The sequence below is a fragment of the Rhamphochromis longiceps genome, linkage group LG19, assembly GCF_057381845.1.
Source record: "Rhamphochromis longiceps isolate RC_006_pf linkage group LG19, R_longiceps_female_GT1.1, whole genome shotgun sequence".
In the NCBI taxonomy this organism is placed as follows: Eukaryota; Metazoa; Chordata; class Actinopteri; order Cichliformes; family Cichlidae; genus Rhamphochromis; species Rhamphochromis longiceps.
In genome coordinates, this window is record NC_140575.1 from 24617251 (window position 1) to 24637320 (window position 20070).

The 20070-nt window shown below is 41.3% G+C and overlaps 2 protein-coding genes across 6 annotated transcripts in view; both read right to left on the reverse strand.

The window, feature by feature from the left end:
- Positions 1 to 417: 417 nt before the first annotated feature.
- On the reverse strand, positions 418 to 9389 carry senp2 (SUMO specific peptidase 2). Of its 2 annotated transcripts, none has more exons than XM_085391841.1 (17): positions 9028 to 9389; positions 7589 to 7650; positions 7393 to 7502; positions 6052 to 6118; positions 5836 to 5917; positions 5497 to 5671; positions 5272 to 5378; positions 5088 to 5170; positions 4605 to 4653; positions 4443 to 4515; positions 4216 to 4359; positions 3997 to 4128; positions 2539 to 2763; positions 2265 to 2344; positions 2065 to 2149; positions 1888 to 1983; positions 418 to 1741 (listed from the first exon to the last, which is right to left on the reverse strand). In XM_085391841.1, the coding sequence occupies exons 1-17, from the start codon at positions 9204 to 9206 to the stop codon at positions 1679 to 1681; spliced, it is 1812 nt and encodes a 603-aa protein (XP_085247967.1). In that variant the 5' UTR covers positions 9207 to 9389; the 3' UTR covers positions 418 to 1678. The 2 variants fall into 2 exon arrangements, with proteins under 2 accessions (XP_085247967.1, XP_085247966.1); XM_085391840.1 differs by having other exon boundaries at positions 4216 to 4362.
- Positions 9390 to 10086: 697 nt separating this feature from the next.
- Positions 10087 to 20070, reverse strand: part of pcnt (pericentrin) — a 35176-nt gene continuing 25192 nt past the window's right edge. For all 4 annotated transcript variants that reach the window (XM_085390686.1, XM_085390684.1, XM_085390685.1 and 1 more), the window contains 17 exons: positions 19042 to 20067; positions 17700 to 17870; positions 17407 to 17584; positions 16841 to 17151; positions 16648 to 16750; positions 16372 to 16544; positions 16020 to 16292; positions 15678 to 15835; positions 15350 to 15479; positions 14437 to 15228; positions 14131 to 14346; positions 13801 to 14016; positions 13407 to 13633; positions 13248 to 13324; positions 13018 to 13159; positions 12790 to 12917; positions 10087 to 10493 (listed from right to left, as the gene is read on the reverse strand). In XM_085390686.1, the coding sequence (XP_085246812.1) occupies positions 10462 to 10493; positions 12790 to 12917; positions 13018 to 13159; positions 13248 to 13324; positions 13407 to 13633; positions 13801 to 14016; positions 14131 to 14346; positions 14437 to 15228; positions 15350 to 15479; positions 15678 to 15835; positions 16020 to 16292; positions 16372 to 16544; positions 16648 to 16750; positions 16841 to 17151; positions 17407 to 17584; positions 17700 to 17870; positions 19042 to 20067 (4353 nt within the window). In that variant the 3' untranslated portion in view covers positions 10087 to 10461. The remainder of the gene's footprint in view (positions 10494 to 12789; positions 12918 to 13017; positions 13160 to 13247; positions 13325 to 13406; positions 13634 to 13800; positions 14017 to 14130; positions 14347 to 14436; positions 15229 to 15349; positions 15480 to 15677; positions 15836 to 16019; positions 16293 to 16371; positions 16545 to 16647; positions 16751 to 16840; positions 17152 to 17406; positions 17585 to 17699; positions 17871 to 19041; positions 20068 to 20070) is intronic.

Consider the following 20070-nt stretch of genomic DNA (forward strand, 5'->3'; position numbering starts at 1 on the left):
TTGAATATGATGTTTTTACTGAGAAGTATTTTTTTGAAATGCAGTAATAAAAATAATTTTCAGTGTGTTTGATGATACCACAGAAGCTGTTGTTTTATATAAATGATATAGATTGTATGGAAATTAGATTTTCCACACATACAAATTGATAAGGGGCACATTTACATCCAAGCTCTCTCCTTCACCTTAAAAAGGAAAAATCTCTTTAAAGATCAACCTGAGCTCACTCTACCTATTATCACCTAAAGAGAAAACACTTCAGTCTTAATAAAATAATAATAATAATAACACTTGTTATTAAACTTTAAAACATGTTTTGGGATTGTAATCAAACTCGGACTTTTTGGTTAACAAATCAAAATCGGTTTCCTGAGAAATAATTTTTATTTATATTAAATTTGGTGTTATAATGATGGAAAGGAAAAGAGAATTATTGTACAGCAGCTTTATTATTATGAACAAACAATTTATCAAACCACTGTTCTTAATATTCATGAATGAGATGATTAATTTTCATAAGACTTTAAAAAAAATTTAAAAACCTAACATGCCTTGGACATTGCAAAAACACTATTTTGCGATTAGATCTCTGTATTTCTTTTTAATACTAACCTCCATTTTCCAGGCTTATATATTTGCAATACTTTTCCTAATATCCCTCAACACCTTTTCTTGTGGCTGATCCAGTCCACAGACACAGATTATTTGCCTTTATCTCACTTAATCTAATGATAAATCAATCAATACATAATTTTTTAAAAAAAAGGAGAAATACTTTATTTTAGCAAAAAAAAAAGAAAAAGAAAAAAGACATGAGCACAAACATGCATGTGTGTACAGTAGTTTGTCTTTTAAATGGAGTATACTATAATTCGAGTCTTTGTAACAGCCCTAAATAGCCTGCTGCAGTATACTTATTGAACAGATTCACAGCTCTAACAGCGCTTTATGGTAAATATGGAGAGACAACTATTAATACTCCAGTCATGAAGAAAAAAAAAAAACTATACACAGACACTCCAAAATACACTCATCCAGTCATAAATAATCGGGAATCATACATCTTGTCATTACGACAAGCACTCAATCATGCACGTTTTGTCAGACAAATGTCTGGAGGAGGTATTTTAATTGCCATTGTCTATATTTTTAGAAAAAGATTAAGTTTCACCCCAGTCATCTGCTGTCCACTCTGATCATAGCTGGGAGGGGTAAACTACACCTAGATTGTTGGGTTGTAAATAACAAATTTCCCAACTGAAGGGAAAAAAACAAAAACAAAAAAAACTATGCCGAGCTCAGTGTGAGAAGACTTAAGGCACTTCAAGCAGCACTTCAAACAATAAGGAAACACAATCAATAACAAGTCATTCAGTCAGTAGTGCCAAAGTTTCTTTAAGACACACACTTGTTACAAATACTGTCTCTAATTACAACTCAGAGAATACAAAATGTTTACATGTCCCTGACACGATAAGCAACAATTAACTCTTAAGACTAGTGTTTGTTACTCCAGATCTGGAGAGCGAGACTGGGTTAGATCTCAGTCGGTAAAGTCCACTTCTTTGGCCCATTTATTATTCTCTTACTTCACATGTAGTCACTGTACACGAGAGGTTGTTCCCACTGACTCAGTCTCTTCTGGTAGGCCATTAACAATGGATGCGACCCTTCTATTCTATAGCAGCTTCTGATGAAGAATTTCCCAAATCATCAACTTCCTGAAGAGAGGCATGTGGCACTGTAAAGTAAGAAGCAGATGTTATTCGTATATCGTTTGTTATCTGTTCATATGTATATTTAAATTGGACTTTCATACATGGTTTCACACCAATTCACTGATATGCTGCAATGTGCCAAGAAAGGCAGGGATTTCAGAATACACACCTGTTTAAAGGTAAGGGGCTGTCCTCTTGCGATATAGTCAGCATATTTACAGGCAAAAACACCGCAGTCGCTTCCATTTTTCTGCTGGGGAATCTCCTACATGCATAATACAGAGTCATTAATTTCACTGTGAGGAATAACACATTTGAAGTGTTACTTCATTCATCACAGACTTACACTAGCTTTCAAGCTTCCAACAGTCCATTTGGTGCAGTCGAGCTCTCTACCCTTTTTTGCTTTGTGCTCCTCTATAAGGTAGAGTCTGAAAAATCAGCACAATTACATCATTTATAATGCTTCAGTAAAAACAAATCTATAGTGAAAACATGTCTAACGTAGCCAGTAAAATGGAGCTTAAGAGAAAATTGACGACTCACAGTAAAAGACTCGAGATGTCATCGTGTCTCCGGCCCATCGAGTCATAAGACTTCACTGTCTTTGACCGAAAATCTATCACCTGCAAAGAAAAAGGTGAGCGATTAAAATGTGCACTTCTGCTTCTCTGGAATAAAAACAGTGCAAACATTTGATTTGTGACAATGACTGGCAAAAATACTGATCACAGTTTAGATGTACAGAGTGAGCCTTTGCAATATTACAGGTATTTTTAGGCAGAGCAAGTCAAAAACTGGTAGATCCAAAGTGACTCACAGCCAATGCCCAGTGGACGCCTAGATGCAGAGGGACCAGAATGAGGTCAAACGTGAAGAGGTCGACAGCTTTGGTCCAGCGCTTCACAGCAGCGTGTCCTCCAGCCTGCCCGCCTCCTCCACCCCTCAGCTTTGGGAAGAAGAAGGTGCTGAAGGAGTAGACTTTTAATCGCCCTGCTTCACCAGAGCTTCGCTCCATAATCAGGGAAAGGTAGAAGTTCATCACCTTGGTGGAGAACACAAAAATTGTAATATAAAACATGCCATACATAAACACTCATTAAAGACACACATTGAATAATCTGAGTCTACAGCTTTTTTTTAACAAAACATTTACAACAAAATAACATAAATTAGTATTTATACATGCAATTAATTAATAATATGCATACTGGTTGGTTTAACACTCTTTGGCATTAAGGTGATGTTCTTTCTCCTACCCTGTGTACAATTTATTTAGCTCTTAGAATTAAGGAATCCAATTTATATGGGTGATTTCGCCCTGGGCATTTGATTGTATGCAGATGATATTACCATACTGGTTGAGTCTGAAGATAATTTGTAAGACATTAAATGTATTAAACAGCTAGTGCTATAGATGATGGTCAGCTACAAACATAATTAAATAAGTAAGAATTTTAATTTTAGGGAAAAAAGGCACACTAAGAAGCAAGAAACCTCTGGCCTGTAACACTGGATCAGACACAAATATCTTGATGCATTTACGAACTATGAAGCTGCTAGATTTAGCTGACATGTTGGGTTTTTCTTAGGACACAAATGCATGATGCATGTGATAACTCTATATTAAATTATGCTGCAAAAAACAGGGATTTAAAGAATGCTGTGGAGCTCTTTGGTGTTTTTGAGGAAGCTGAACCACTACAGTATCTCTACAATGACATTTTAGTAGCAATGTGAATCAAATTTGAAGAAAGATAAACATATAAGACAAATACTTAAGATATTTTGTTAACGCCAAAATTGTGAAGATGTATTCAAATTATGCCAAACATCACTGTTGAACTCTAGGATGGCAAGAGGCTATGGGGATTATGAGAGGTTGAGAATGAATTACACCTTCTTTTGTACTGCCCCTATGATTAATAAAGAATATCTAGTTAGTCCACTGGCTCAGCTCCTTTGTCACTGGTGCCTTATAAGGCTGCCTGGCCTGGGCGTGATAAATAAAATTATGCGTCACACAATAAAAATCAAGCACTCACATTAACTAACAACAATTATCTAACAATTATGAAAACAAGAAAATCAAGGTAAATACAGACATGATTGTTTCCTCCATTGTTTTTGTGCAAAACTTGCTCTTGTCCTGTTTTTGACTTTTTGTGCTGTGTACTTTTTTGTGAAGTTTTCAAGAGCTTTTAGATTAAATAACTGTCTAAAATAACCATGAAATTTATTCTATTTAAAAACCTTTCCAGCATTTCTACTTTCTCACCTCATCGTTGAGCCAGCTGCCTTCTTGTAGTGTACCCAGGTCTCGCTGTGTGATGCGAAGTTTGAAAGCTGCACTCAGGACACGGTTGGGATCACTTTGAGCCAAAGCTCCACTCACCTCTGCTGCCATTTCCTACACACACACAGACAATATACACATTAAAAATAAATAAATAAATAATCTCAGCATAAAAAGTCCACATTAAACACAGACTCTTACCTTGGTCAGTCTGGGTATGTCTTCCTCACTGTGCCTTGTATGTGCAGAATGTGTGTCAGGCAGACCGACAGCAGGAGCGTCTCTGTCCACGAGGTTGAGGCGAGTAGCTACCTCTGTAGAAAGATCCAAATCTGCTGGATGTTTCTGCTGCAACACAGGTCAAGATTATGGACAGGACAGACTCATATCCATGCTGTGGCATGTCAGAGAAGAGGAGGAGTGACTACCTTTATATATCCAACAGGCTGTGGGTCCTCAAAGGGTCCACTAATTGGCTTACTAAAGGTGAAACTCCCCCTGCTGAAGACGAGTCGCATAAAAGAAGTTAAAGCAATCATTCCTCGTTATGCATGACGCAGTCGTTTAAATAAAAATAGCACCGCACCAACCTGTCGTTAGCCGCAGATGCATTTCTCCATGTAAATAGACTTGCAGCAGCTGTGAAATAAACCATAAACCATGAACAGAAGAGTCACTGCAACATGTTTACTGATCAATATGTATACATGCATTTAAACCTACTTTGGGTGAAGTGACTGTGTGATATGAAAGGCTTTATTTATTCTAATAAAATATTACAAATAAACCAGAGATCAAACAGTCATGATTTAATCAACACACCATCCCCCCCAACTAAGTATCTGGACAATTCTGTGATTGTTAAAGTTGTTTTTTCAAGTAAAAACCACTTGTAACCTTACAAAAGAATTATATTCATTAATTGATATTTGATCATGTGTTATTGACAAAATTATTTATAGATTACAAAAAAGGGTGAAGTTAAACTAATAACAATCTGCAATTAGTTGTAATCGTCAACAATGAATAAAAACAAATCAGCTTTGTCTGTAATGGATAGCCGAGTGCCCCACCTATCTGTCCCGTCTTCCTGTGTACTGATTCAAAAGTTTTTACTGAAGCAGCAGTTTTGTGATCAACCTGTGACAACGGATCTCTGAGGATAAATACAAAATAAGCCACTTATTAGCTCATGGCCAATGGAAATATTAAAATGAAAAGAAAAAAAAACACATAAAAATCAAAGCTAATACTAACTCTTGTGGTTTTGATTGGTTAAAAGGTAGTGGCTGGCTTTTGCTGTATTTCTCTGTCACCATCTCCAGCAGCCGCCTGTAGTGCTCCTTATTATTCTGCTTTATGGCCTGAAGACACCAAAAATATCAGAAATGAACGTGCAGAGGTTCATACTTTTAAAGTTTGATTATTGGAAAAGTGGAATTTAAGTATATTTTCATATATACAAAAAACTGACTAATTTACCTCTTCCACAGTAAGACTGGGCTTGTAGCAGCGGTTGTGTCCAAAGCCATTGCATGTTGGGTCAGGATAAGCATTTCCCACCCTGAGCACAGGCCTTGAGGACAGCAGCTGGAGGGATCCTCTCCTCTCCCTGTCCTTTGCTCTGTCTGGAAGCCCTACAGGGAGCGTTGTCCCACTGGATTAAAATAAAAAGAGGGAGGTAGATTAGCATGGGACCCGTTTTCAATAGGTGGTAACATAAAAGAAAAAGAACAGCCTGAAGACTGCAAGCACAAAGGCTAAAAAAAAGGTACTGGATGACTTGTACTTTACATAAATCTCCAGTACTGAATCACTTGCCTGTATTTCCTCATTAAAGGAGGTAAAGAGCTCTGAAAAGGATTCTTTCCCTGACTCTCATTACCTCCAGCTACTGGTTTATCTTTGAAGAAAGAACATCAAAACAAATGACATTGGATATAAGGATGAGATCATTCTGCACTGACAAGCTTGGTTGAAACACAGTGACGTGAGTATAATCATGAATTGTGCACTAAAAGGTCCATCTTCGCTTACCCATTCTCCATTCAGTACTGTTCAGCCATGAGGTGTGGAGCTCATCTATGCCCATTAGAGCGACAGGCTGGATCAACAGAGGAAATTCAATGGAATTACAGAGAGTTACACGGATAAATAAAGTTAGCTATGAAACTGTATGTATCCACATGGATAAAGCAGCACATGTAGTATGCATCACATCTCACAAAGAGACTCCCAAAAGACTTAAAGTGTTGTTTTGCCTAAATTAGCCATAATCGCTCCTCCATAAAGGTCCGAATCACTTGATGAGTTTGTTAACTTGTAGCTTTTCCCTGTGATTTGGTTTGTTTTCACATAGAAAATCTGAGTGAGCTCCAAGTGAACCAATATGCGTGACTACAAACCATGTGAGAATTTTCTGTCCTATTGGCCAGATGTGTCTGGGGTGGGAGCAACAAAAGTAAATACAGGAAGAAGGGCCTGTGTTCTGGATTATTTGACAACATGGAGACTTGACATTCATTTCACAGCTAGTTGCTAGCCTGTACAGACCCTCTGCACATCTATAGTACCTTGCTGCATCCCAGAATGCAAGGCTTATGGGACATTTTTTTTGTCTGTAAAGGTTCTCAGACATCCAGGTCATCGTACTTCAAGGAGCTTGGAAAGAAGAGCCACCTCCATGGGACAAGACTCGGCTGTCTATCTACTGTACATCTAAAAGAAAAAGGTCACTCTTTCGAGGATGACAATGTTCACATTTTGGACAGAGAAGACAGATGGTTTGAAAGAGGAGTGAAAGAAGCCATTTACATCCACTGTGAACGACCACCTTTGAACAGAGGCGGTTGCTTACGGCACCAACTGTCTGCCATCTATAATCCAGTTCTGAGATCCCTTCCCAGACGCCTTAACGCCTACTCACATCCTGGGCCATCTAACCTCAGGAAATCACATGACAGGGTGGGGTTAGGTTAGGTTTCACAATGACCTCACCCGAAACCTTGGCTGATTGTGACCTACACCCATCTTAACACCTTGAGTCGTCTGACTAGGTAGAGGATCATTGTCCCTCTTGGGGGACACTCCCACGGGGCTTACATCTGGGACTCTCCACCCTTTGACCCTAGAACTGAAGAAGCTTTTCGGATGAGAGGTGAAACATCTTGAAGCAACTTAAAGAAGTGTAGACGCTGTTCTTTCCAAGCTCCTTAGAGTAGCTGTGAAAACGCCCTAAGAAGTGGTGTGTGTCTACCTATCATTACACCTCAGCTTAGAACTCCCAGTCATTACAGTACTTGTCTATTCGATGAACTCTGATACACTGTAGCAAACAATACCAAATGTATGCGTCTGAAGCACAGACGGGGCACTCACCTGTGTTTCTTCATGAGATCTGGGCTTCTCACACCTCGTCAGTGATTTCCGCAGTCTGAGTAAACCTGCTACCCGAGCCACAGTCTTCTTCATGAAGCTGATGACGACATCTGAAAGACAGGACACCACAAATCACGATCACCGAATTCCACGTCAGGAAGCAAAAAATATTAAGCAGTTTTATATTCTAACAAACCTCTTTTGCGTCTTTTCACTTCGACTTGCTCACTCTGGCAAACACTCTCTGCAACATGCACGCTGTAATAACAGAAAATGGTTCGAAATGAGTGGTTTTCAAAAATACATAATCTTGCAAAGAGATTTTAAAAAAATAAATAAATAAATCTCACGCTACCAGCTGTGGCAACCTTTTGTGAATAAAAGCGCAGAGGAAATGTAGCTATTAATTATGAGGGGATTTCTTTTTGTGTTCTTCTTGAATTCTAACGAGGGTTTAACATCCATTAACCTGGAGGTAATTTGGCAATAGTTCCAAAGGCCATCGCAGATTTGGACAGCCCAAAGTGACGAGTTCAAACATCAATATATTTGCACAAAACCCAAAGATATGCACTTTCTATGAGATAAAGACACAATTTGCATCAACAAATGTTTGAGAAACTGAAACAAGGGTTTTGAATTTATTCATTAGCACTTTTATTTATATACCAGTGACCATACATATTAGCAATGATGCATTCATATAAAATGCAACCAATGCTATGTACACAGGAATTCTAGCTACAGCTAATTTGCAGGCATTGGCCCCAGTTAGGTTTTTAAGCCACAACCTGTCAGTACAATCATAAAAAAAACATAATGAAGAAAACAGCAAGAAAAGACCCATTTCTTGAGACAGACCTTTAACTGTAAAAGAGGACTGTATAAATCTTGTTCTGCATACTGGTAGCTTGGAGTGATCACTAACTACTCCCACTGTGGGAGGTGCTTTGCTGCTAAATTTTAAAATACTTTGACTAAATTACGCATTTACGTCCATTCACAAATTACAAAAATACATTTCAAGAAAAAAAATGTATCAAATTCTCAGAGTTTAACATATACTTTTTTCTACCAACAAAATTTACAATGATGCCACTGTATTTGTTTCTTTTCCAGTCTTTCTAGAGCTTGTTTGTGTACTGATAGTATATACAAACTGCTGACTGTGCTGCCTGAACCCAAACAAAACCATGCAGATATCATTGGGCGACCTTTACCAGCAGGCTTACAAAATCAGTTAAAATTACTCTCAAGTCTGCCGTGCTGTGCTACAGTAGCAAGCTACTGGATTTAAATAGGATTTTAAACAAAAATAAGTTAATATTGGAAAGGTCATAATAGTTTGTTTTAGACTACTTCCGCTTTCGCTATGAGTGTACTTGATATTAAATGTGATGTGGGTGTCCACTGACACCGTTATAAACATACTGTCAGCAAACTTCAGTAAAATAGTTTTTTAAAATTCACCTGCTGTGAATAAACAAATTCCATCTAAAGTTAACTCAAAACTTAATGTTAGCTAGCTGGAAGGGTGAATGACTGCCCTCAACAATCCAAACAAATGATTAAATGGCCAACGAAGTGTGAACTATTTAGGACTGAAAAAAATATAGACCATTTTCAATCACCGACCTCTGGTAGTTCCGTTTAGCGGGTCTGCAGTGACTCTCCTGCCGCCAAGCTGCTGTTTTTACGCCTGGTCGCGTGGGTACCTCTGCGCTAACGCTACCTTTCCCAGGCCACTCCGTGGGGTTTTGCCCCGTAATGGGCTCAAACAGCGACGAGAATCCGCCAAGTATCCATCCATACATCCCAGACAAATACGAGAAAATTGTAACGACGTTTTCAATGCGGTCCAGGACTATTTCTCCACAGGCAAGATGTCAAACCGCAATCTACGACACACCGCCCACCATTAGCTTAGCTTAGCATTAGCGTCGCTGTGCTGAAACGCCAACAACGTCCGTCATTCCGTGTTGACGTTCTGCGAAGGGCAAACGTTTTACACACCAAAACAAAACGAGTGGGCGGTGTTCTAAAGTGTAAAGTCTAAAGACGACAGATAAAATACTAAACATAAAGCATCGTGGCGGAGATAATAAACAAACGAACCCCTGATCACGGAGTGGTATCTTTGGCAGCTTTCTCATTAGGAGAGCAAGTGGGAGAAGTTAGAGCATGGATTTCTTTAAAGATTGGTTTCATTTAATCTAAATCACAATTTCAGCGTTATTTACTTCTTACAAAGCTGACAGCAAACCTCTAGCATAGGTCCATTCTTTGTTACATAATACTAAATCAGCATACGGAAAAAAAAAAAAAAAAATCCCAAATACCTCAGTATTCTAACCTCTCTCAAATGTGGCTGTCATTAATAGTTGATTTAGTGGCTGATGTTTCTGTTACTAATGTAATAATGTGTATTTAAAAATCCCTATTTTTGTAGAAAATGTAAAGAGACCAAAAATAAAACTACCCAATTAGAAGTTCCTTACTGACTGGATTTACCTTTGTACAGCTTTAGTATACCAAAATGCTCACTGCTTTACTCTGTGCACTAAAAACTTCCTGTTTTAAATCAACTCTTTATTAAGCCTAACAGTGGACTACAAACAGAACTAAAACACCCCGCCATTGTTCAATATTTATCAGGATACCTGTGTTTTGAGATTTTGCAAGAAACACTCCATCTGGTTCATAGTCACACTTTATTTACTTTATGATAAAAACAACATGGACGTGGTTTACATTTTATAATGGTGCACAAGTTTAGCACAGATCTTAGACTTAGAGTATAAAACTAGTGCATTTAGTAACACGTGTGGAGAACATTAACACCATTTACAGAGCACAAAAAAAGCAAACAGTGTTTGAGAAACAGTGTATAAAGAGTGACTTTCAAAATATTGGCAGTACACAGGATAGAAAAATTACCCTCCAAAAATAATTAAAAAATAATTTAGTATAAAAGTCAGGAAACTTATAATTTCTATACATTTCTACAAGATGTAAGGCATGAGCAGTTTTGAAACAATATGCAGGCAGATTCAGTCTTTAGATTTCAGGCTACTTTGGATCAGGCAGGAGACCAGATGAACCTACAGAAAGGGGAGAAGAAGAAAAATTAGATGCAGCAACAAAACTGGCACCTTACATAAACAGGAACCAAGCTAAAGTTTAAAATGGTCTTGACTAGAAGTTCCTTTCAGTAAACGTAGTAGTTATTTAGTAGTTTTCCAACTAGTTAATAAACAAAATACTTGACTTTTAAAATTATGACAATGTACTGAAAAATAGCACTGACATAATTCTTGTTAGAGAACTGCATCTCTAGCTCTAAGACTAAAAGCAGTAAGGCACAGGAGCATTGATGGCGAAAGTTATGAGATAAGTAGATGAGCATGTGCCACTATTCCCTCAAAATTTCAGAGTGCACCTCAAAACAGTTCAACATTTACACAAACAAAGTTAAATAAAACAAGACATAAAAACAAATGTAGCTGAAATGGAATAAACTATTCCACTCAGTGACTTCATGCTCTGCAGGGTTTTGCATCCACGTTATGCATCTACTGCACCAGCTTAACCTCTTTTCTTCACACATACAGAGCCACCTGGGCTTCAGACATTGTACTCGATGTAACTATGTACCTCCTTTGTTCTACTTTTCCAGATGCATTCAACTCGTTCACCGTGTTGACAGGAAGCTCTGCCATGTGCTCAGCCACGGTTTAAATCTTGAATCATCACTTATTATGGCATCATCATGCCTCAGTATCACATTTCTGACAGCTTAGCTTCTCACTGCATTGACAGCCAGATCTCACAGCACACCACATGACATGTCTCTCAAAAATTATTATTTAATACGTTTGAATTCAATTTTATAGAACAACCCTGCAGGACATGTACATTTCCAGACCAAAGTTATCCCCTGTAATAGACTGTGCTCGGTGACTAGTGACAAGTCAGTCCCTGAGCACTGTGCTACTTTGTCCTTCAGTGGAGTGAGTGTGTTACACTCACACTCACCTGGCCCATATAGGTAAAGGGGCGACAAGCAGCTCAGGTACAGCCAAGTCCCGTTCTCTTGCAGCCAGTGCTGCCGATAACCAATCATATCAGGGGAACAGGGTGACTGTAGTTTCCTTTCCTCTTTGGGGGGTGGGGATAAATGAGTCTTGTTTACTAGGTTGGAAGATGATAGAGCACAGGTTTTGTGGGATGTGGAAACAATTTTATTTCATTTTTTTAAACCAGTATGGTCCCAGGGGGGGGGGAGGATGGATAGATGGATAGATGGATGGATAGATAGATGGATGGATAGATAGATGGATGGATAGATAGATGGATGGATGGATAGATAGATGGATGGATCTATCTCTCTATATCTGAATGGTTAACTGACTTGCACCAGACTAATGGCTATAAAAATGCATAGGAAACATCTCCCAGAAACAGGGTGATTTATTTAGGAGACATGCATGAAGCACCAGGATCAGCTCACACAACATTTATCTTTTTAGAGGGTTGCTAAGTCACACAGTCAGATTCACAAATTCTTTCAATGGCAGACAAAGCAGACTAGAATGCTCATGCCTGCAATACATTTTAACAGAATTTTCAGGTACCTGGGAGTTTCTTCAACAGCACAAAGTGCATTTATATATGCAACAAGCCCAACATGGTCTCCTTTATGTAGGGAACCAGCAAGCTTTTGCTTCCCAGGCAAAAGCTCCCCGGCATAACTCCTTCAGGGTTATGTCGGGGAAGGGCATCTGGCATAAAACCTTGCCAAATCAAACATGTGGAGCAACCTGCTGTGGTGACCAGGGAGCAGCTGAAAGTCATTTTAAAGAGCCCGATACAATTTAGTCACTTGTCAGTAAAGCCGTCTCGTGGCTGGTTGGTTAATTTGGTTTAGGGCACTTCCAAGAGAGATGATTGTGTGACTCTTTCCTCCCTTTTCCATGTTTACAAGTATTATCTTGTGTTCTTTAGAGTGTACTGAAAGTACACTTGGGCCATTCCTAGGCTACTATTGTGTAGTCTGATGCTGGTACAAGTGCTATATCCCAGTGCCCTGAAACATCTTCCAGTTTGATATTCAAATAAATTAAGTGTTCAGAACCCCTTAAATTGTGCTCAATAAGGCAAACCCAATGCTGTCAGTGTTGAGCTGTTTGAAGACCATCACCACAGTGTTTTCTCTCAAGCCTGTGCACTGCTCAATCTGTCATGGTTTGCTATGGCCAAGCAGACATACAGCAACAGTGTTCCCACCTGTAAACCAATGAACTTACCATTAGGGATACACCCTGTGTTCGCAGTGAATACCTTATAACCCCCCCCCCCCCCCCATCTCCCCTCTTTCGTATTCTAAATGCTACTCACCTTGCTTGGCTCCCACCAACCGCTGCTGGACTTTCTCTAGATGACGGATATATTCTGTCAGGGATTGTTCTGGATCCTGAGCTGTTCCACCTGATTGTACAGAGGCCAAAGGGGTACTGGAGTGTGACCTGAAGAGTGTAGAAAGCGTATTTAAGAAGACGAAAAAAAAACCTAAAAACTAATTGAATCATATCAGTTTCTAATAAAATCTGCTAAGCGAGGCCAAACCTGTGGCGCAGCCTGAAGGGCGATTTGCTGGGTGGGACGAGCGCTGACAGAGTGTCTATGTAGATGGCGCTGCTGTCTCGGATCTGCGTCGGGTCAGAATTTGATCTTGGCTGCTGCTGCCTTAAAACTTCAGCTTTAGGCCCTGCCAGGAACAATAAAATTAAATTACCTATGCACTCATACTCACTTGGATAATACACGCAAGTCTAAACTATGTAGACAGAGCTGACCTGGAGCATGCCCATTGACAACCCCAGTTGATAATCTTCGGATTGCTTTCTGCCATTTCCTCGTCAGGAACCTCATTCTGAAAAAGTGCATGGAATTAACTAATAATCTCTGCCTTCTAGGGAATACAACTAATATGTATATGATGATACATTTCTTACCTTGAGACCGCAATTATGACTTGCACTGCAGCCCTAAATCGTCCGAGGGGTCTACGCTTGGAGGAGACTGGGGGTGAGGGTCGAGCTCCCATGTGAGCGATAAGACACAGCGTGGCTTGTTCACACTCCTGGAATCCTCCTATCAGCAGCAGCAAGTAACGCTTCTGGTACACCAGAGCTTTCCTGAAGCTCTCAGCTCGCAGGTAGCGCTCATAGTAACGCTGAAGCTGCAAATCAAGCAAACGCTGTCAACATTTCATCCCTATACAACCAACAGCGTACAGCGAAGCCAGAAATGGCAATTAGGTCCTTTGGAGTCAATATCTGTTCTTGAAAAGCTGTTGCAAAAATGGTTATTACACCCCTAATTTATCCTGATGTGCTGCCTACTGACCTTGCTCTGGCTGGATATGTCGTAGACAGGCCTATTTTCGGTTTCCGCGGTGACCTTGGCGAGCTCATTCTCTGTGCGGCGCAGTTGTCGCTCCAGGCAGGTGAGTTTGTGTTTGAGAGTGGCCCTCTCCTGGCTCAGTGATGTCACACGCTCTGTCAACTCAGAGTTCTCCTTCAGTAACGTCTCCAACAGGTTGGAAGACGACTTGGACGGCGTCTAAGGTGAGAAAAAGTTCATTTAGCAATGATTACATGTGCTAAAATGTAATCCTAATGAAAAACTTTGTCACAATAGTTTGGATTCCTCATAGGGATTAAAGCACTTGAATACCTGCTGGTGCTGCTTTAACACTCCTGCCTGGCCACCATCAGTATGGAGGTTGGTGTGGGGGTGCTGGAAAGGTTCAGCTTCGCGTTGTTGTCCCGCTGTTTGTCCAGACAGGCGCTGAGCAGCCATCTCTCTCTCGTCTCTTTCCAGCTCTGCCAGAGTGCGCTGCAGCTCCTGCATACGCTGCTGGTCCTGCTGCCTCAACAACTCCAACTCACACTAAAGTCAGAAATGTTCACAATGATGTGTCTGTATGGATTTGCATAGGCAGTGAGTACACTAGAGAAGATTTTGGCTGATGCATCTTACCAGTTTGCTGTTGATCCTCTCCTGTCGCCTCTCTCTTTCCATCTGCTCTTGCATCTCCTTCCTCTTTTCCCTTTCCCACTGCTCCTCCCTCTCCCTCTCTTTGTCCTTCAGCACTCGGAGTCTCTCCTTCAGCTCTGCGAGTTCCACCCCTTGGCGCCTGGACTGCTCTCGCTCCACCTCTAAAGCCTGGTTTGCTTCCTGTTTCTGCTCCTTCAGAGTCTCAATTGTGATACGATTTCGGGTGGCTGCTTCCTGCTCCTTCTGAAGCTCCTCCCTCCTCGTTCTGTCCTCTTCTTCCCATCGCCTCCTGCTCTGTAGTAACTCTGCCCTCAGTCTGTCCGCCACAGCTGCCAACTCCTCCCCTTGCCTTCGCTCTTGCTCTAGCTGGGAGCGCAAGTCCGAGATGAACTTCCTGTCTCTTGCAGCGTCGGCATCATGTCTACGGCTGAGCTCATCCACCTGCCTGGAGCAGCGGTCTTGCTCTTCATCAAGCTTCCTGTGAGAATCTGCAAGCTTCGAGTGAATTTCAGTCAAGCGAGTTTCTGCTTCAGTCAGCAGGAGCTCCTGACGAGTCTTTTCTTGCAAGCTGAGCTCTTGTTGCTGGGAAGAACGTTTGCGTTCATCTTCTAGCTCCTTCTGAGTGTCCTCCAGGCGTTTCTCTAGCAGCAAACAGCGGGACTGTTCAATCTGAAGTTCTTGTCTCAGGTTGCTACAGGCCACCCTTTCCTGCTCCACCTGCCCCTTTAGAGACATGACCTCTGACCTCAGCTTCTCAGAAGACACCTGTACATTCTAGACAGAGTACATTGCATAAAAACACAAACATTGGGTAGTGATGTTACAAATGTAGCGAACTGAAGTTTTCTGTACGAATAGAAAATTTTAGTAGTGTCCATTTTTAGTGCTCTCTTACCTCTCTCCTTTCCTCCTCCTCCCTTCCTTTACGCAGACTTAGAGCCCTCTCCTGCTCCAGTTCTTGTTGAAGCTCACACACTCTGGCCTGCTCTCTCCTCAAAGCTTCCTCAGCCTCTTCTATCGTCAGCCTGAAGAAAATTGGTCATTTCCAACTTTACCATAGTTACATTTAGACTAAAACATTAAAAAAAAAAAAAAAAAAAAGTTTAGGAAAGGGGCCCTTTAACATGCCTCAACAATGAAGTTGAAACCCATCTGATTTGCAAAATGCTGATTCACAGGGGAGGCCTGTTTAAGTGCCTGTATTCTGAGCAGGTAATACATACCTGAGCGACATCGTTTTGTTCTTCTGCTCTTGCTGAGCGTCATGTGCACATTTGAGTTGTTTCTGGCTCTCCTCCAGCTCTGCCCTCAGTTGGGATTCATCCCGTCGTTCAGTCTGCAATTGATCTCTGTGCCAGTTACTGTCAACTCTGTCATCAGTCTGAGAAAGATGGTGAAAAAAAAAAAAAAAAAAGATTTATACAGATACAAGGTAAGTTAATGCACCATGTTAAGTTAAACTCATCTTACACCTGAATGAAAAATAATATCTTCATGCCAATAACCGATTTAAAACAAATTATCCTTTAAATAGAAGAAATTTTGAACCAGCGCTTGAAACTCACTTGGGAGTGTCTTTGTGCCATTCGACAGAGCAGCTCTCTGAGTGCAATCACAGTCTCCTGCAATGCCCTCTTCTCCTGCTGCCAGCTCATGGGAGGATTAGATGATTTATCTTGGTGGTGCAGTACAGCAGAGCCATCTTCAGCATGATGCTGCGACAGACTCAGTGAGCAGGCTTTTAAGTCCAACACATGAGACTGTGCTGATGGATTGACACGACGCTGAGACAAGGTCAGAATTCTGCAGCTTTCTTGATAAACTTTCTTCAACAGTCCCTGCGTGAAGAAAGTGAAGTGAAGAAAAATCTGGCTTTTTGTTAGTTTAACATGTTTATCAAATGTGTGTGAAGCCTACCTGAAGCTCAGGTGACAACAGATCATCACTGTAGCTCATACTGCCCGCAGCACTGTCCGTGTTAGCGGTGGGGTCAACTCCTCTACAGCGGAGGTACTCAATAAACTGAGCATCCAGTCTCTCAGTCTGCTCCAACTCCAGTCTCAGCCTAGCACCCAGTTCTGAACTCACATCTGAATAAGAGGAGAACAGCGACGTTCAGCTGCCTTTATGCAGAATATCCAGATATAAAAGTGACTCAAAATCCTCACAAGTCACAGGTGTGGAAATACTCACTGCTGCCATATCCGTCACTGGCCCATTCAGGTGCCGACAAGGAAGAGGTGGAGCCAAGTGGTGAGGAAGGAGTCGTTAGGTCAAGTCCTTCCAATTCACGTACCTGTGAACAAGAAAACATAATAATCTGAGTGAGAACTGAAACCAAAAGAAATGAACACATGGTTTACATATCTGAGCTCGAACTACATACTTTATCGGCATCCAGTGAATCGAGGATGGAGTAGTTCTCAGACACTGACACAGAGCGTGGCGAGTGGGAACTCTGTGTAGCTGGGTCTGGGGTGATCGTCCTGGAGTGTGAAGGAGGCTCCATTACAACCCTGGGAGAGGGTTTGACCTGGGGGAGGTCCAGGCCTGTGTTATTCAAGCCACTGAGCTCAGAGGTGTGGAAACGTTCAAGGATTCGGTCCTCAGAGCACTCGAGTCTTCTTAAAACCTCCGGAGAGCTCAGAGAGTCTTCGTGGTGAGACACAATGTCCTCGAAAGCTCCGACAGAAATATCTGACAGCGAAAGAAAAGAAAAAAAAGATCAGTATGAGAACATGTTTCTGTTAAAATGTTCAGGGGGCTCTATAAATCATGTTTTAAACAAAGTTTGCATTTCTTATTTTAAAACCCAAATTCCACTGTTCCTTGTAAACATAAAAGGCTAGGTCAAATAGATTTCCATTGTCATTGCTTTTTATAGGCTTGCACATAATCATAAATCAATATTTACCCTCACACAATCAGTGCAAAGACTTATTTAGTGCTCACCCTTATGTGGGTATCCCTGAAGTGTGTCCTGTTGGCCCTGCTGTCGGAGCTGCTGCAGCTCTCTCTGCTGATAGGCCAATTCCTCCTCCTGTGCAGCCAAGTCCTCCTGAACGCTTTGAAGTTCTGCCTTCAGTTGTTGGTTGTCCGCTTCAAGGTCAATGAGAGCACGATCTTTGGTCTGCCAGAGAAATTGTGACATTAAAACGCAGCAGTCAAGCTTCAAGCACTCAGACCACCACATTAAAACCACTATACATCTTATCTGATAATGTGTGGTCCACTCCGATTCCCACCTGAACTTCCTCATGCAGTTTTTCAGCCCTTTCTGTACTGGTACTCAGACCCTGTCTCAGTGCAGTCAGCTCTGTCCTCAGAGCCTGATGTTCTTCCTTGAGCTTGGACAGCTCAACCTCCTTTTGTCTCAAGGCAGTGTCTGCTTTAGCCAAGGTCTCCTCAGCATGGGTCTGAAGTGGAAGAAAGACATCCACAGAAACATTAAGTGTCATATCACACCCCTTTTCCTTTAGCCCCCCCCCCAAAAAAAGAAAACATACACAAACCTTATATAACCAGATTTAAACACTTTCAAATATAACAGCATTTTACTGAGTATAGTCAGTGTATGCATCTGTTGCATAAGCTGTAATCTTTCACTCGCATTACAAACAACTACATCAATGTAACATGAAGAGAGAAATTTGCCAAAAGCAGCTGTGAACTAGTAAAAAACAAAAACAACAAGCTCCGATAAAATGCAGAGACATGCTACAAACTAACCAGTGCATTAAATAAGTCATGCTCTCTTTTCTTACCACATCCTGCCAAGTTAGAACAAAACACGAAAAATAAAGTGCAACACAGCTTTAAAAGCCAGTGCTACCAAAGATTTTCTTCCTGCTTCCTCTTTTTAATGTCACTTCCTCTGTGCGGGTCAAGATTTTGCTATCTCTCAGTGCTGCGCCACGTCACAACAGCAACGCCCCTAATTATAACCAGATGTGGTCTTGCGGCACAGCTGTATGCTTCGGAGGGGAAAGAAAAAGAAAAGCAGCAGCAAAATATTTCCTGTTTCGTACTGAGGCTTGTTTAATTTTAAAGAGGTTGCTGGACAACTGACATTTTTGAAAAATAACTCTTTTGAGTGACAATAAACAGATTTGTTCAGTGAAACTATTACAATTTTAAAAACTGAAGATTAGAGCATGTTTTACTGCTCTGTTTAATGAAATACTCAAACAGTTAAAACATTTTAATATTATATGGTTATTACAGATTGAATGATAAATTGAGCGATTCTTATATAGCACTTTTCTACTCTCCTGCAGCACTCAAAGCGGTTTATACAAACGTGTCTCATTCACCCATTCATACAAGCACTTTTTTCCTATGCTGAAATGCTTTTAATCCAACAGTCACACATGTTCATACTCCAATGAATGTGTCAGACTAGAGCAGCCAGGGATCGAACCACCAACCTTCCAATTGTACATACACACAAAGACAGTAAAGGTTTATGGGAGACAGAAATATGGCCGACGTATCCGCAAATTAGACCATCACTGATGACAGATAGCTGTGTTCAAAGTGAATGAGCCAATAATAAGGTTTGTTCTTTAAAACTAAACCAACACCTACCAGCACTTCCTTTTGAGCCTCTTCTTGACTGGTTTCGTTTTCGTTTAGCTTAACTGTCAGGTCCTGGATGAGGGCTCTCAGTGAAGTCACTTCCTGTTGTAGCTTTTCAATTTCCTCTTGGAGCTGGCCCTCTCTCCTCCTCAGTGCCTCACGTTCAGCAGAAAGCTCCCCCTTCACAGTCTCCAGGGTTTTAATTCTTGCCCTTTCCTGAGCCACCTGTTCCTCCATATCGACCACCTCTGCTCGTAGCTCCTGGACTTGTCTCTCAAGAGTGAGACTGCTTTCTCTGAGGATGCCCATTTCCATTTCCATCTCCGTCTCCTTTGTTTTTAGAGTTTTGATCTCTCGCACCCTCTCCTCTTCATTAGTCTGGAGTTCCAAAACCTGAGAGCTGAGGCGGGCTTTTTCCTCCTGCAGGGTACCCGCCTCTTCTGCTTGAACTTTCCAGCCGTTCCGCTCCTCCTCTGATAGCTTCCTCTTCTCCCTCTCCTCTTCTAGCTGGGCTGTGACCTCTTCCAGCTCAGTTTCCTTCAGGGAGAGGAGACTTTGGATTTCATCTGACTTTTCTCTCTCAGCTTTTAGCCTCTTTCCAAATTCTTCCCCGTGCCCTCTGTACTCTTCCTCCTGGGTGAGCAGTAATCGTTCCAGTCCCTCTTTCTCTGCCACTGCAGTCTCGAGTTGACTCTGAAGGGCCTTGATACGAGAACGAAGAGATCGGGAGGCGGTAGAATGAGTCAGGCTGAGTTCATGCTTTAGGCTGTTCGGCCCCGCTTTCTTCTCTTGTTCTTGGATGGTATCGTTTTGAGGTTCGGGGCTGGGGGCGGGTGAAGGATTGATGCTGTCACCGTCCTGAGAGTCACTGACTTCATGCAGGTTGGGTCCCAGGGTGGCGAGTTCTGCTTGCAGCGTACTGATTACCTCGTGAAGGCGCTCCTCTTCTTCCTGTTTGTCTTGGCGCACTCTTGTGATTTCAGATTTAAGATGTTCCACCTGTGAGCGCAGATCTTCAAGCTCAGCTTCCAGAACCTT

Excerpts from the sequence above, each read along its gene's own strand:
- senp2 (XM_085391840.1), bottom strand. The coding sequence starts at position 9,206 with ATGTATGGATGGATACTTGGCGGATTCTCGTCGCTGTTTGAGCCCATT. Across the intron at positions 5,918-6,051 it reads CAGTACTGAATGGAGAATGG|ATAAACCAGTAGCTGGAGGT; the intron begins GTAAGCGAAGAT and ends CTTTCTTCAAAG. Across the intron at positions 2,150-2,264 it reads GACATCTCGAGTCTTTTACT|ACTCTACCTTATAGAGGAGC; the intron begins GTGAGTCGTCAA and ends CTGATTTTTCAG.